The 14,920-nt window shown below is 71.7% G+C and overlaps 1 protein-coding gene across 1 annotated transcript in view; it reads left to right on the forward strand.

The window, feature by feature from the left end:
• The first annotated feature begins 5,881 nt into the window (after positions 1-5,881).
• Positions 5,882-14,920, forward strand: part of ADGRB1 (adhesion G protein-coupled receptor B1) — a 53,669-nt gene continuing 44,630 nt past the window's right edge. Inside the window, exon 1 of the mRNA XM_054590110.1 lies at positions 5,882-6,653. Within this exon, the coding sequence (XP_054446085.1) occupies positions 5,882-6,653 (772 nt within the window). The remainder of the gene's footprint in view (positions 6,654-14,920) is intronic.

Here is a 14,920-nt window from a genome sequence, read left to right on the forward strand (position 1 = left end):
GAGGAACGCATGGAGCCTGAGTACAAGGGGACAGCCTGAGTGAGGGAGAGCCCCCCCCCCACCCCCGGCTACTGGCCGCCCCGGACTTCGGCGCCCGGCCCCGCCCCGAGGCCCCGCCTCCCTCCGCACCCGCCACAAGGGGCTGGCACGCGCACCGGCACACGCCCTGGGGCACAGCCGCTCGTGGGTGCAGGGCACACCGTCCTCCCTGCCGGCCTGTCCCAGCGGAGGGCCCCACCGCCGCCTCTGGGTCACAGGTCGCTCACGCGGCCTATTCCGGCGCAGCACTGAGGGGCGTGGAGGTTGTGGCCCGGGGCCCAGCCCCACACCCTGTTGACCCCCCTTGCCTCCGCCGTCCCAGACAGAGGGGAGTGAGCACCCCGTGACCGTCGGGGGAGACCCAGGTGCAGCCCCCAGCCGGGGAGCTCGGCTCCTCTGAGCGCCTGCCGGGCCTGCCTCCCTCTGGGACCGGTCAGTCCTGGCGCAGCCGTGTGGGGGCAGGAGGGGGGCGTCGGAGGCCAGGACACACATCCAGGCTGTGTCCGCGCCTGTCTGGTCTCCCTGTGCGCCAGGACCCCCGCGCAGCCCCAGGCCCTGGCTGTCCAGCCAGCCGCCCCCCGAGTGGCCTCGTCCGAGCCTGATGCTCTGACCTTGAGCGGGTGACCTTGGGCGAGCCCCTCCTGCTGGGGACCTCAGACGCTGGCATGGCGCGGAGCGTGGAGGGCGCGTTGCTTGTGGGCAACAGCCGGACAGGCCTGGCAGCAGAGCCTCTGTCTCGGCACAGAGCTCGCGCCAGGCCCTGAACAGGGGACAGTGAGAGGAGAGGACAATGGCACGTGTCACGCCCAGAATTCCAGGGGCCTCCCCTCCTCATGAGAGCCCCCCGCCTCTGCCCACGGGGAGGCCCCACCCATGGGACAGACTGTCACTGTCCTCACTTTGGGGGGGTCTTTCCAGGCGGGCACACGTCTGTGCACGCTTCTTAAGTGTGCGTGTACGCCTGTGCACACGTGCATGTGCGTGCCTGGGGGTGCAGTGGATCGGGGGGCACGCTTGCCCTCAGGCGGCTCCGCAGGCTCGGCGGCAGCTTCTCTCAGGCGGCCACCGCGCCCCAATCCTGAAGGAGGGGCGCTGGGCAGGGGCCGGGGGGCCCAGGAGGGGGTGCGCTGTGACCGAGGGCTCAGCACCTCGCGTGCGTGGAGTGCCCCCTGTACCTGCAGCCGGTCTGGGGGGGCAGGGTCCTGGGCCAGAAGAGCTGTGATGGGCTTGTCAGAGAGCGGACCGTTGGCCCCAGGGCCGGGTGGGGCGCGGGCTGATTGCCTCTCGCTCCACGGTCACCCGGGGACTGCCCCCCTCCTTGTGGCCTGCAGGTGACATCCCCCCGCCCTCGGGGGTGGGGAGCGGGCGAGGGTCTGAACGGGGCGGCCCCAGTGCCACCAGCACCCGGCCCCCAGCGGCAGGCCTTCCAGGGGTCTCCTCCCGAGGTCCCCCCGGCGGGCGGGCGGGCGGAGGGGCCTCCCCCTGGACTCGGCTGGCGGGTGTGGCCGGCAGAGTGAGCCCCTCAGAGGCCGGGCCCTGAGGGCAGCCCCGCCCGGGCACCCCCCGCCCCCAGCTCAGGGCGACGCCGCCCTGGTCTGCCCACGTCCCTACTGCAGGACCAGCCTGGGACGCCCCCCAGCCTCTCCCCGGGCCCTCCTGGCTCCGAGTTCACGGGGGGAGGCCTGCCGGGCTCTGCTGGCCCCCCCCCCGGTGGCCCCAAGCCCCTGAGGCCCCTCCGACGGCGCGCCCTGAGCCTGCCTCTGCCTCCCAGGTGACCGAGCTGCCTGGCCTGCCACGGCCAGGGAGGCACCCGTGCGGCCTCCGGGCACCTCGAGCCGGCGCGTGGGGGACAGGCTGCCGCGGGCCGGGGTGCAGGGGCACCCCCGGGCGGTCCGTCCTGCACCCTCTCCCAGCCCGCGAAGCTGTCCTCAGGGACTCGGCGCCCACCCTGCCCTTCCCCCAGCGCAGTCTCTTCCCGGGACACACAGGCGGGCACTGTTCAGAGGGCCCAGCAGGACAACAGAGTGCCTTTTGTGGCTGGTGTCTGGGGACGCCATTGGCGGCCCGGGGTGGGTGGGGAGGGACGCGGAGGCCGGGCCTGGGGAGGGGGGTCGGCGGGATGGATGAGGGGAGGCCGCAGCACAGGAGCAGCGCCAGCTCCTGCCCTTGTCGACGGGGAAACCGAGGCACCGGGGCTCCGGCTGTCCTCCCCTGTCTGTCTCTGGTGGCCTCCACCTGCCCCTGCTCAGGGCTCCCCGCCCTTCACGAGCCGGCCTGCGGCAGGGATGGGGGCTGGGCGCCAGCAAGAGCGTCCGGGCAGGGAGGGCAGTTTGGCCCTGAGAAGGTGACAGGAGGGGCGGGGTCCCCAGGGAGCTCGAGGGCTCAGTGGTGGCTGCCTTGGGAGCCCAGGAGGACAGTGGCTGACGGAGGCTGTGAGACCCGAGGCCGGGACGTGGGGAGCCAGTCACCAGACAGGCCCCTTGGGGGAACTTCCAGAGAGGGATGACCAGTGGCCACACGGAACCCAGCACTGCGGTCAGCGCCCACCAGCCCCTCCCAGGTGCTGCCTTTGCCAGCAGCTCGGAGAACCCCGACGCCGTGGATGCTGGGAGCTGGGACTGGCCTGGGGGTGGGGGGGTGGCGTGTGAGCCAACCTGCGCTCGGCTGGACCTGGTCCCACGGGCCCTGCTTGGGCTCCTGGGGTCCCCAGCCTGGCCGGCCCCTGGGCCCCCATGAACAGCCCCCTTTGGACAGGGCCCCCCAGCCAGCCCCGGTCCTCCGTCCCCCACAGCCCAGCTCAGCCCCTACGGAGCTCGGCGCTCCTGCCGAGAGTCCTCGGACAAGCACCCCACGCGCGCGCGCACACGTGCGCACGCAGACACGGGGGAGGCCGGGCCAGGCCCGCGATGCCAGACTCGCAGCTGGGCCGGCCCTGGCAGCGGCGGTGCCGGCCGGAGGCCCTTCCAGCCAGTGATGTCCTGGGGGAGCCGGTGTGCGGGCAAGCGGCCGGGCGCTGCTGCTCCCCTTCCTGCCCTGGCTCCCGGGGGGCCCGGGGGGCCCCTGGGCTCCCAGGAACCCTGCGTGGGAACCCCGCGATGGGGCAGGCTGCCCTCTGGTCCCCAGGGGTCTGTAGAAGGCTCATTCCAGAGCCTGGGCTCCGGGGGCGCGGCTGCCAAGAGGGGCTCCGGCTGCTGCCCTGCCCTGCCCCTGAGGTCCTCCCGCGGGCCCCTCCCTCCTCCTCGGTGTCCAGGCCAGCGACGTCCTCTTCACGTCTGCCCCAAGCCCAGCCGGCCACCTGGGCCTCTCTCCTGCCTCCTGAGCACCCTCCCCCACCTCCTTCCCCACTGGCCTCCCTCCCCTGCCCCCGCAGCGGCCCTCCTCCCTGCCCCCGGCTGCCAGGGCGGCCTGTCAAGGGCAGTTCTGATTGGGGTGCTGTCCTGCTTCTGGCCCTCGCTGCCCCCCCCCCGGTGCCCGCGGCGCAGGACCCTGGGTGGGCCGTAGGCTCCAACAGGGACCCGGGGAGCGGAGCAAGCCTGTGACCGGGAGGCCGCCCCGCTGTGGCCAGAGTTCCCGCAGGGCTCTGCTCGTGTCCGACGGACGCTGGGCTCTGTCATGGGCCCTCAGGGGCATTCAGGAGAGTCCGTCCCGGAGCCGAGGCCCCAGCTGGTGGAGCGTTAGGTCCCAGCCTGGCCAGGGAGGGCCCTGCAGCCGGGGCTGGCTCGGGTGAGGCCCCGGAACGCGCTGCCGCCGCTGCCAAGAGGCCTCCCGGGGCTGGATTGGGCTGATGGACCCTGGCCGAGGCCTTGCCGTCCCCGTACCGTGGTGGGCGGTTAGGGCATTGCTCTGACAATGTCCCAGGTTGTCCCCTACAGACGGAAGGGACAGGGGGCATCTCAGAGGTAGGAGCCAAGGGCTGGGTCTTCCCAGCTTTGCCCTGATGCACCAGGAGGAGTGTGCAAGCTCCCTTCCCTGGGGACGTGAGCCTTTGCCACCAAAGAGCTGCCAGAGGGCCGGGTCTGGCCACGCCATCCCCAGTGACCCGAGCTCCACCCCGCCCGCTCCCTGCTGGGGTTCACCCCAGGGCCACGGCTCACGCCGTGCGGAGAGCGAGGCATCACCCCATTAGACAGATGGGGCAACTGAGGCCGGGAGGCTCGGGACTTGCCCGAGGCCACGCAGCTATGAGGGGGCATCTGGAGTCCAAGGCTGTGCCAGCTCCCTGCCCCGTCTCTAAGGCCCACACGGGAAGGACGCCAGCAGCGGACTGCAGAGCAGCGACTGACCTTGTGTCGCCGGCCAGCTGGGCCTGGGCAGCAGGAAGCGGCGAGCCCCCGTGGGCAGGCTGCCGGCGTGGGCACGCTTGGCAGAGCGGAGGCGCCGGCACCAGGAGGCCAGGCGGGCGCTGGGGGGTGGCGGCCACGCTCCCCCCTCGCCCACCTGCTGCGTAGGCCCAGCGATCCATCTGGGGGTTTTGGGGGCTGGGGGCCACGGAGACTGGGGGGCAGAAGGACCTTGCTAGGGTCCGCGAGGAGGCAGGTCGGGACGACAGCCCTGGCCTCCGAGCCCTGGGCGAGCCCTTGCCCGGGGCAGCCTTCCTGCCCCCGGGGCGACTGGCGGGAGCAGGGGTGGCGCCGGGGCACAAGGCTGGGGTCAGCCCGGGGTTCACGGGTGGGTTCTCCTGCCCCTACACTGTGACCTTGGTGAGGCGCCCGGCTGAGCCTCGGTGTCCCCGTCGTGAAATGGGGGGTTAACAGTGTGAGCCTCAAAAGGGGGGTGAGGCAAGGGGTCCGCGCAGGGCGGCTGGACGCAGGGGGCTCCCGGGACTCCACGCCCTCAGCCCTCCCCACCTGGAACCGCAGGGCCCCGGGGCCAGTGGGTCCCTAGCACAGAGGACAGAGGAGCAGGGGAGGGGGCCTGAGAGGCTGCAGTCACAAGTGGGCTGGGGACACCGGCAGATGCGGGTGGGTGTCAGTTACAGCTTGGGGGCTGGGGTCTGACCCTTCCCAGCCTCCTGCTGTTGGGCGGGGGGTGCGGCGGGAGGGGACCCTGCACCCTCACCCCCCGGTGAGAGTCTGGGGCAGCTGGGAAGACCTGTCTCCTCCGCTCGTGTGCCCTACGTCCCTTTCTGCCAGGCCTGCAGGGCGAGGGCGGGGGAGGTCAGAGGAGGGGGACAGAGGTGAGGGGCTGCCAAGAGGGACAGCCAGTGCCCACTAGGAGTCCCCAGGCAGCCACAGAGGCCTGGGGGACAGGTGGCTGCTGTGGCCACGACGGGAAGCACGGCCGGGCAGCCGGCCCTGCGCCCTCGGGAGCCACCGCGGGCCGCTGGCCAGACAGGCACAGCCAGGGCCCCTGTGGCTCTCAGGCCTGGCCAGACGCTGCCCGCCAGGCCTTGCACGGGCCTGGGTGGAGGAGGCGGTCTCCTGTCCCGTGGCCGGGCCCCTGCCCTTGCAGGTGGACGCACGGCGGGGGTGGGCGTGGAGGGACAGGTGAACAGGGCAGGTGCCTGGGAGCAGCGCCAGGCCTGCGTCAGCTGTGCAAAGCTCAGGTGGGCGCTGGCCCGGCCGTGCCCTCAGGCCCTGTCTCCCCTGGGCTCACCCCCTCGCCCCCTGCTCTTTCTCTTCCAGCTGCTGCTGCCCGTGGGCCGGCCTCGGGGCCCTGGGCGTTAGGAGCCGCCGCGGCCCTCTCTGTCGTCTGAAGGCCTCCCCTCCCGCCTCCCCTGGGAGCCGCTGCCCCGGCCCCTGGCCCTCGGCCCGGTCTGCTCGCTGCCAGACCCTGGCATGTCCAGGCCTGGCCCGCGCCTGCCTGCCCAGCCCGCGGAACCCCGGCGGCCCCGCGAGCTAGGATGAGGGGCCAGGCCGCCGCCCCGGGTCCCCGCTGGGTCCTTGGCCCGTTGCTGCTGCTGCTGCTGCTGCTGCTGCTGGCGTGCGGGGCCTCCGCTGCCACGGCGCCGGGCGCCGGGCCGGGGGCGGAGCCGTGCGCCACCCTGGTGCAGGGCAAGTTCTTCGGGTACTTCTCGGCGGCCGCCGTGTTCCCGGCCAACGCCTCTCGCTGCTCCTGGACCCTGCGCAACCCGGACCCGCGGCGCTACACGCTCTACCTGAAGGTGGCCAAGGCGCCCACACCGTGCGGTGGCCCGGGCCGCGTCCGCACCTACCAGTTCGACTCCTTCCTGGAGTCCACGCGCACCTACCTGGGCGTGGAGAGCTTCGACGAGGTGCTGCGGCTCTGCGACGCCTCCGCGCCCCTGGCCTTCCTGCAGGCCGGCAAGCAGTTCCTACAGATGCAGCGCCAGCAGCCGCCGCTGGACGGCCACCCCGGGCCCCCGGGCGACGACTTCTCCGTGGAGTACCTGGTCGTCGGCAACCGCAACCCCAGCCGGGCCGCCTGCCAGATGCTGTGCCGCTGGCTGGACGCATGTCTGGCCGGCAGCCGCAGCTCGCACCCGTGTGGCATCATGCAGACGCCCTGTGCCTGCCTGGACGGGGACCCCGGCGGCCCCGCCTCCGGCCCGCTGGCCCCCCGCGGTGACGTCTGCCTGCGGGACGGCGTGGCAGGGGGCCCTGAGAACTGCCTCACCAGCCTGACCCAGGACCGGGGCAGGGACGGCGCGCCAGGTGAGCGACCGGCCGGGAGAGGCCGGGGGCGGACGGGAGAGGGTCTTTCCTGCCTGGCTGTCCTGGCTGCCGGCCCCTGAGCACATGGCCAGGGAAGCTGGCGCTGGACACGGGCAGGTGGCTGGGCACTAGTCACAGCCCCAGGGCCAGTGCCTGGCGCGTGGTGGGTGCCGGTGAGCTCGGTGGATGCGTGAAGGCAGAAGGGATGAGGGCCCCGATTTCCCCTGGGCAAGGGAGTTGCAAGTTTCCAGCAGGGAGAGCCCTTCCTTTTCCAAAGGCAGCCAGCTGGTCGGAAGGGCCAGCGGGCTACTGCGGCTGGCGGCCCGGGCCTGAGGGCCTCCCGGGATGCGGGCTGCGCGGAGCGGACGCGAGCAGAGTGTGGCCTGATTGGAGCTGTGGTCTGGAGATGGGATGCGGGGGCGCGTGTGGTGTGGCCATAAAAACCCTTCACGCGACAGCCGGTCACGGAGCGCCGGCCCGCGTCCAAGGCAGGAACGACCTGGCGGTGCCGCCCACAGCCCGCCCTGCCCGCGCGGAGCTGCCTTGGGGGTTCGGTGAGGAAGGCGCTGTCGCAGCCTCTGAGGTGCAGCACGTGTTGGGTGCGGCACAGGGGGGACGGTCGCTGGTGCTGGAGGTCAGGGGTCTCTTGGACAAGTTTGAGGTTCTGGGAGAGGAGCTCTGGGGGCGCTGGGGATGGCACTGCGGGCTGCGGGCGGGGCAAAGGGGGACGAGAGCCTGAGGGCGGGTGGGACAGTGGGTGGGGCTGGACCGGCGGGGGTGTCCGAGGTGGACCCCCCTCGCCTAGGAGCGTCTGGGAGGATGGGGTGGCAGGTGGGGTGGGGAGGGCAGCCAGGGACAGCTAGTCTCAGGCTGTGGAGTCTGAGGTGCTGGGCAGCCAGGGGCCAGGCCGGGCGGGGCGTTCCATGCTGGGCGGGCGACGTTGTCCAGGGCTCTTTAGTTCCTCCGGAGTCAGTGAGGCCGACGGACTGCCCTTCAGAATAATTGTACGTCTTTAAAGGCATAAAGTAAGCACGTGGGGCACGCAGGAACCCAGTTATCCTGGAACCCAGCTCTGCTCGTGGCCCCCGGGCCCTGGATCCCAGACCGGTCAACTCCGTGAGCTGGAGAGCCCCCTCGGGGAGGCGAGCAGGGCGGGACACCAGCAGCAAAGGCCCCACCAAGATCCGCTGCCTCGCGCCCCTCGCTAGCGGCAGGGTAGGAGGCGGAGGGGGCCGAGCTCGGGGCCAGGCACGGGGGAGGCGACGGTGAGCCCAGCCGGGGCAGGTGCCGCGGAGCAGGGACGTAGGGACGTGGGGGCGGCTGGTTCGGTGGGCGGACGGAGCGGCCGCCCTGCTCAGCCCCCCGCAGCAGCCACCCGCCCCCACGCCTCAGTGTCTTCGTCCGCAAGGTGCTGGCCGCTTTGCAGGACACTGCTGTCCCATCGGAGGTGGCGTCCCCGGGGCCCCACCCACAGGGCGCTGGCCAACAGAAGGGACCGGGTCCCTGTGAGCGTGGTGGGGCGGGGCTGCGTGGGGGAGGTGCCCAGGGGAGAAGGGCGAGAGCTGGGGCTGGCCCGAGGCGAGCGTGACGACCCGCGGCAGGAGCAGGAGCGCGTGTGCTGGAGGCAGCCAGGGCGCCTCTCAGTGAGCGCCCGCTGAGGGGAGCAGGCCCCCCGCCCTGCCCTGGCCAGGGTCGATGTGCCACCCTGAGAGCAGAGTGGGGAGCGGGGGGAGCCCAGCGCAGGGGGGGCCGGGCACTGGGCGGGTGGCGGTGCGCGGAGCCGATGGCAAAGGGTGGCGAGGGAGAAGGCGGTGGCCAGGCCGCTCCCGGCCAGACATCGCCCGAGGGCGGAGGAAGACCCGGAGGCCAGGGCGGGGCTCCATCCCGGCAGGGAAGTCCGGGAGCAGGCCCTCAGGGGCGGAGCTCCAGGACAGGGCCAGGTCAGGCTCCGGGCCCAGCCCGGCCGCCCCATCAGCCCCTACCCGCCCCATCGGCCCCTCCGGCCCCTCCGGCCCCTCGTCTTGAAACGGAAAGAGTCAAAATGCCTTTTTCCCTGGGACGGCCGTGAGGCATAAGAACGGGGTGCAAGTGTTTCTGAACATCGGTGACGGGCCATTGATACCTGCGTTTATGAGCAGCAGGGGACTGGGGGGCTGGGCAGAGACAGAGCAGGAGGCGCCCCGGAGGCCGGGGGGTGGGGCCAATGGGGCGGCTCTGGGGGGACAGCTCGCGGCGCTGGGGGCGGGTCTGCGCATCCACGTGCCTGGCATGGGCCCGTGTGCCATTGTGTGTGTGTATCCACAGACCATGTGTACATGTGTGCACACCTGCGCGCACATGTGCAGCACATGGGTTTCACGTGTGAGCACGTGCCTACGTGTGCATGGTGTGCATGCCTGTTCCTATGTGTGCGCTTTGAGGCTGGGCTCTATGCCGGGCCATTGGCAGCGACGCCGACAGGCACAGTATAGAGGCCACGAAGGGGCTGGTCGGCCCCGGGCGGGAGGGGGCGGGCCATGTCGCCCAGGCCCGGGACGCCTCAGACCCCAGGGCCCGGGCCCTGCACCCAGAATGCTCCGGGAGCGGGGACTGGCGTGACGGGAGCGGCCGTGGCAGCAGCCAGTTTTGAGTGTGTGCTCGGTGCCTGGAGCGCCCACGTATTCACTGGTTTCCTCCTTCCGGCAGCCCGGAGACTGCTCCCCACCGCGCGCCCCCCACCCCCCACCACGGGGCCTTGGCCAGGCCGTTCCCTCCCCCGACGCCCAGAGGGCCCCCTCCCCCAGGGCCTTGCTCAGTTGTTTCAAACGGCGGCGGTGGCCCATCTCCACCGCTCGCTGCCCCTGCTCCATCCAAGGATGTCCCGTGTGTGTGTGTGTGTGTGTGTGTGTGTGGCCCCTTCCTCACTCTCGGTCCCTGCTGGTGTGCGAGCCCCGCGGGGCAGGGTGTTGGCCCACTTGCTGACGCTGCCCCGTGTGCAGGGCAGGCCCTGGCGAGGGCACGTGCCATCAGGGAGGTGCAGAGGCAGCCGCAGGCCGCCCGCTGGGGAGGGCCGCTGACGGCAGCGCCCGCGCCTGGCCGCTTGCTGGACCCGGGCACTGAGGGCTTCTCCTGCGCTGACCTCTGCTAGGAGGGTCTGGTGTGCGCACGTGCAGGCGAGGGTGCTCCTGTGTGTTGGGGGGATGGGGTGCACATGGACCAGAGAGGTCCGACAGCCGCTGGGGAGACACACAGCGGAGCCCCGTGCCCAGGCGAGGCCGGGACTGGCGTGTCCTCACCTCCTCTCCCAGAAGGCCTTGGGCGGCCAAGCAGGGAGCGAGCAGGCAGCCCAGGCCAGCCCGTGGCCCATTTTCAGCCCTGCCCCCTGCCCACCTGCCCAAACGCCGCCACATGGCCACGTCACGCGTCTGGCTCGGCCAGTGCTCCTCAGGCCACAGCAACTGTTCCCTCCTCGCCTGCCCCGTCAGGCGCGCCCCCACCAGGGTCCCGCTGAGCGTCTGGTCCCTCCGCCCCCCCCACCGTGGTCTCTGCCTTCTCCTGCCTCTGGCGAGATGGGGCCATTTCTCTCAAGGGTCGTTTTAAATATTCATGTTTTAATTAAAGAATTTTATTGCAGAAGCGACATGTGAGATAATGAAAAAGCAGCGTCCTGGGGCTGGGGACGTGGCTCTGTGTCCCTGCCTGCGCCGCCGTCCCTGAGTGTCCACGTGCTCCCCCTCCGTGCACCTGCGTGTGGGGGAGGGGCCGAGTGGCATCTCGACAGTGGTCAGGGCTGAGACTCTGGCCCTGGGCTGAGGGGCCGAGAGCGGCCCAGGACCTCGCTGCCCAAGGGAGGGGCCGAGCCCCCACTCCTGCCTTCAGGCCTGTCGCCGCTTAGGGGGGCCCCTGCCGGGACACGCGCCCCGCCGGGCTTTGGACGTGTCCCATCCCTGAGAGCCCCCCCAGCTTCCCTCGGGAAGAAGGTCCAGAGCCTTCTCCTTGGAGTCTGCAAGGGCGGGGGAAGGGGCTGGGCCCAGAGCCGGGGCTCAGGGCGGCAGGGCTGCGCCTCTGAGCCGGGGGGCAGCAAGGGGAGAGCGTGCGGGGGCGTGGGAAGGCCTGAGGGCCTCCGTGCCAGGGACGCGGCTCCTTCACAAGGACCGATTTAGAGGACTGGAAAACAAGGTTCCATCTCCACTGGAGACAAAGCCCGCTCCAGATGGCGGGGGGAGGGGCATGACCGGGACGCACACACGTGTGCCCTCACCCCAGGAAGTTCCCACGTGAGGTCAGGGGCCCTGGGCCGCCCGCTGCCCTTGGCCTTGTTTGGGGCCCACATCCCAGGAAGGGGACGGGACGCCGGCCGTGCAGCCGAGGCCCAGGAAGGGGAGGGACTGGCCCAGGTGACCGGGGCCCGAGGGCAGAGCTCACACGGCTCCCGTTCTGAGGACGGGCAGCCGCCTGACGAGGGAGGGAAAGCGACCAGCCCTGCGGACGCGGCCACGGTGGCCGGCTCGGCCGGCCTCGGTTTCTCTTCTGGGAAGCGGGGGCCGGGCGGTGCGGCCAGCGGGGTCCGTGTGAGGCCGTCGGGCGGGTGCCGCCAACGCAGGTGCTTGCGGGAGCTCTCCCTCGTCCTCCTCGGCGGCAGGCGGCCCCGGCGGCGGTGGCGCGGCTCCCCGGCCCCATCCTGAGGTCCCCTGGCGCCCGCTGCGGCTGGGCGGCCTGCAGGCCCCTGGGGCCCCGAGCGTGGGGGCTGCGGGCCAGGAAGATGTCCGTGTGGGGAGCAGGCTCCGCGTCGGGGCTCGGGTGGCGCTGTCCCGTCCCCTGGGGTCCCCCGTGGCACACCATGCAGGGGGCTCAGAGGAGGAGCCCGGCTGCCCCGGGCTTGGTGGCCATAACCCGGTGGAGGATGGGGCGGGTTCCTCCTGGGAGCCTGGCCCGCAGGGGTGAATGGGCAGGTGCTGTGAGACCTGCTGGACTGGGGAGACCTCTGCTGGAGGAGAAGGGAAGTGCACAGCTTCCTTCCTCCAAAGCGGGAGACCCTTCCCCCAAACACGCTGGGAAGGGAGGCCCAGCAGGGGGTGCCTCCCCACCGTGCCCCATCACAGCCAATTTGGGGTGCAGGGACGAGGCGGTCACAGCCTCCAGGCTGGGGCGCTGGGCTGGGAAGGGGGCCGGGGCCCCCTCTCCATGCGCCCGCTCTCCTGGGTGGCCAGGCTGCCCGGAGGCCATTAATTGGTTCCATTCATCCTGTAATGGGATGGAAATGAGGCTTCCAGACAGAGGGGCATTGAGCTGGGGAAGAATGGCCGCCTCTTCCTGGGCCTGGAGGGGCAGCCCACCCCCGGCCTTGCCCACTCTGCTGCCGCCCCCGGGAAGCTCACCAGCCCGGGAGCACCTCGGGTGCCCAGCAGAGGGTGGCTGCACGCCCCCGCCCCGCATCGTGTGTGGGGACACACGTTAAAAATAAAATCGCCAGCAGAAATAGCAGCTCCCACTCCCCGGATGTTGGCTAGTGGCAGGAGCGAGGCCAAGGTCGGGGCGGCTGGAACTGCGACCAGGGCTCAGGATGCGCGGGGACCAGGCCCCCTGTGTCCAGGGCCAGAAGACAGCCTACGATAAGGATCGGGGCTCAGCCTGCGACCAGGGTCGGGGATGGGCCTGGTGCGGGGCGGGGGTGGGTGTCTGTCCTCTGAGCCCATGGCCCCCCCGCCCCCTCCCCCGCCCCATCCTTGCCACCTGGGTCACCAAGGTAACCAGCCCTGAAAGAGTGGGTGTTTTGGCAGCTGAGGCCTAACCTGAGTCTCTCCTGAAAGACTGAGCTCTGCAGCAGTTGCCATGGGAACCGAGTGGCATCCTCTGATTAGCCCGGCTTGGACACCCTCTCTCTCCCACCCACTGCTGGCTTCCACGTCACTCAGGCTTCCGCGCGGGGGCTGGGCTGGGGCAGCAAGGGGCCACCGGCCCAGGACGAGCCTGGCCTGACCCCCCGCCGGGCCCGCCTCCCTGGACTCTGCCCTCTCTGTCCCTCTGTCCCGGTGGCACAGGGTGGGGCGCCCCCCCCCCCCCCCCCCCCGGCAGGTGCAGTGCGGAGGCCTGGCGCCGGGCTGGGGCCTGTGGTGGGACGTGGCAGGCGGCCTTAGTGAGCCTGGGGGGCCCGGGGGCACTGTGGTCTGACTGCAGGCTGCCGTTCTGTAACCTGGGCTCCGGCCTGCGTCTGCCTCTGGGTCTGACAGACGGCGTGGCTCTGGGCGGAGTCGCCCACATGAGGGCCTGAGGGCGTGTGGAGCAGCCCCGCCCCGCCCCGCCCCGCGCACGTGGCCACGGGGAGGCCGCGCTTGGGCCCTGCTCCCCTCACCTCCCCGGGGCGCTCCCCTGGCGGCGGTGGAGGCATCAGACCAAGGGGCGCTGATGCAGTGCACCCCAGACCGTGGCCCCGACTGGCCCCTCAGTGCCAGCTCCAGGGCACACCCTCCTGGGCGTCTGGACCACCCGCCTGAGCCTCTGTTGCCTCTGCTGTACCTGGAGTGAAGCCGCGGCCTCCCGGCCCGGGCGGGACTTCAGGTGCCTGGGTGCCGAGGTGCCAGGCACTAGAGGCAGAGGCACCCTGCCCGGGATGACTCCCCGGGAGACTGGCCACAGGGGGCCCGGACGACCCCCTGGGGCAGTGCTGCTCGGCCCCGTCCTGCTGGGCGAGCTCGGGCGCCCCTCGCCCAGGCTGGCTCCGCAGGCTCCACCGAACACGGGGAGCAGAGAGGCCTCCCTGCAGCAGCAGCAGCAGGACTGGCGGGTGAGGGCTTCACGCCCAGACCCAGGAAGGGCTCAGAACCGGGCCCCTCCGCCCCCGGAGCAGCGAGGGCCCGGGCACGGCCCCGCCCGGCCCCCACTCTGGCCACGGCAAGCCCCCCGCCGCTCTGAGCTGAGCGTGACCGCCTGTGAGCAGGGACAGAGCAGGGCCCCACTGAGGGGCAGCCACTAAGGTCGGAGCCCCTCCGGCCTGGCCCCTGGGCGAGTCAGCCCGCCCACCTGCCCCGTCCCCCTGCTGTGCCCCACCTCCTGCTGAGGGCACAAAGGACAGGAGGCCCGGCCGGCGCTGTGGGCCCGCACGGGGGGCTCTGCCTCTCCAGGCCCAGGGCGCAGTGGGGCCTGTGGGGGGGAGAGCGAGCTCTGTGAGGGGCGGGAGAGAGGGAGGGCCCTCAGTAGGCTGGGGCGGAAGGCTCCCCTTCCCACTGTGGAGCCCTGCAGAAGGAGGCCTGCCGCCCACGTTGCGGAGTTTCCACGCCTTCCTGGCCTCCAGGCCCCGTGCCCCTCGCGCCCCCTGCTGGTCGGCTCCGGGAACGGGCGCAGGAGCGATGAAGGAGGGGCTCAGGCACAAGTGTCCCCAGCAGAAAGGAAGGGCACCCCATCCCAGTCACTTGGACAGTGAATTTACTGCAAATCAAAGTGGGTTCTCTGGGGTCGAGTCCGACCCCAGTGACAATGTCCACAGCCGTCCTTTGCCCCTGCCTGCCGTTTACCTGCACACGTCAGTCTTGGGGAGCAGCGCCTCGTTGTCCTCGGATGGCGGGGGAGGCCAGGGCAGGCCGGCCCCTGGGTGGTGGGGGCCTTTCAGCCCCTGCTCTTGGCCCGCCCCCTGGGATCTCCCGCCGTCCCCGGGCCCCGGGCCAGCCAAAGCACCGAGGGCCGCCCGGGACCCTTCTGACGGCCCTGGGTGCCCTGCCTGGGGCCAGCCCGGCCCCCCGTGGGCGCTGCTGGGGCTGCTCCCCGGAGGAGGGCCGCCTGGCGTCCCTGAGGACCAGCAGGAGAGCCTGAAGCACGGCCTTTGAACAGCAGGCCTGGACAAGCAGCCCCTCCCTGGCCCACCAGGGCAGCCCCTGGCTCTGGCACAACGTGGGGTGGCCTCCCTGCCCCTCGTCCCCCAGTGGCTCCCCAGTACTGCTCAGCGTCCTGAACTAGGGCCACCAAGGGGGACAGGGCCAGGATGGAGGAAGCCCCAGGCGGTGGCTGTGGTCAGAGCGGGCGTGGCTAGAGGCCCATGCCGAGGTCTTGGTCCCTGGGGTCCCTCGGCAGCAGGTGGCCAGTTCTGCCATGTCTGCTGGGAGGCTCAGCCTGGCTATCCCGCCCCCCCCCCTCCCAGGGACACCCAGGGAGAGCCAGGCTGAGCGCCCGCCGGGCCACCAGGTGTGGGCCTTGGTCACCTCCGGTGTTCTGTGTGGGGGGAGGGGAGCACACAGGTCACGGCTGTGAGGGGGATAATGAGGAAACTGAGGCTCAGGAGAACCTGGACCGGGGGC

The sequence above is a fragment of the Pteronotus mesoamericanus genome, unplaced genomic scaffold (genome assembly GCF_021234165.1).
Source record: "Pteronotus mesoamericanus isolate MK-2021 breed Mesoamerican mustached bat unplaced genomic scaffold, CSHL_Meso_final scaffold_174, whole genome shotgun sequence".
NCBI classification, from domain to species: Eukaryota; Metazoa; Chordata; class Mammalia; order Chiroptera; family Mormoopidae; genus Pteronotus; species Pteronotus mesoamericanus.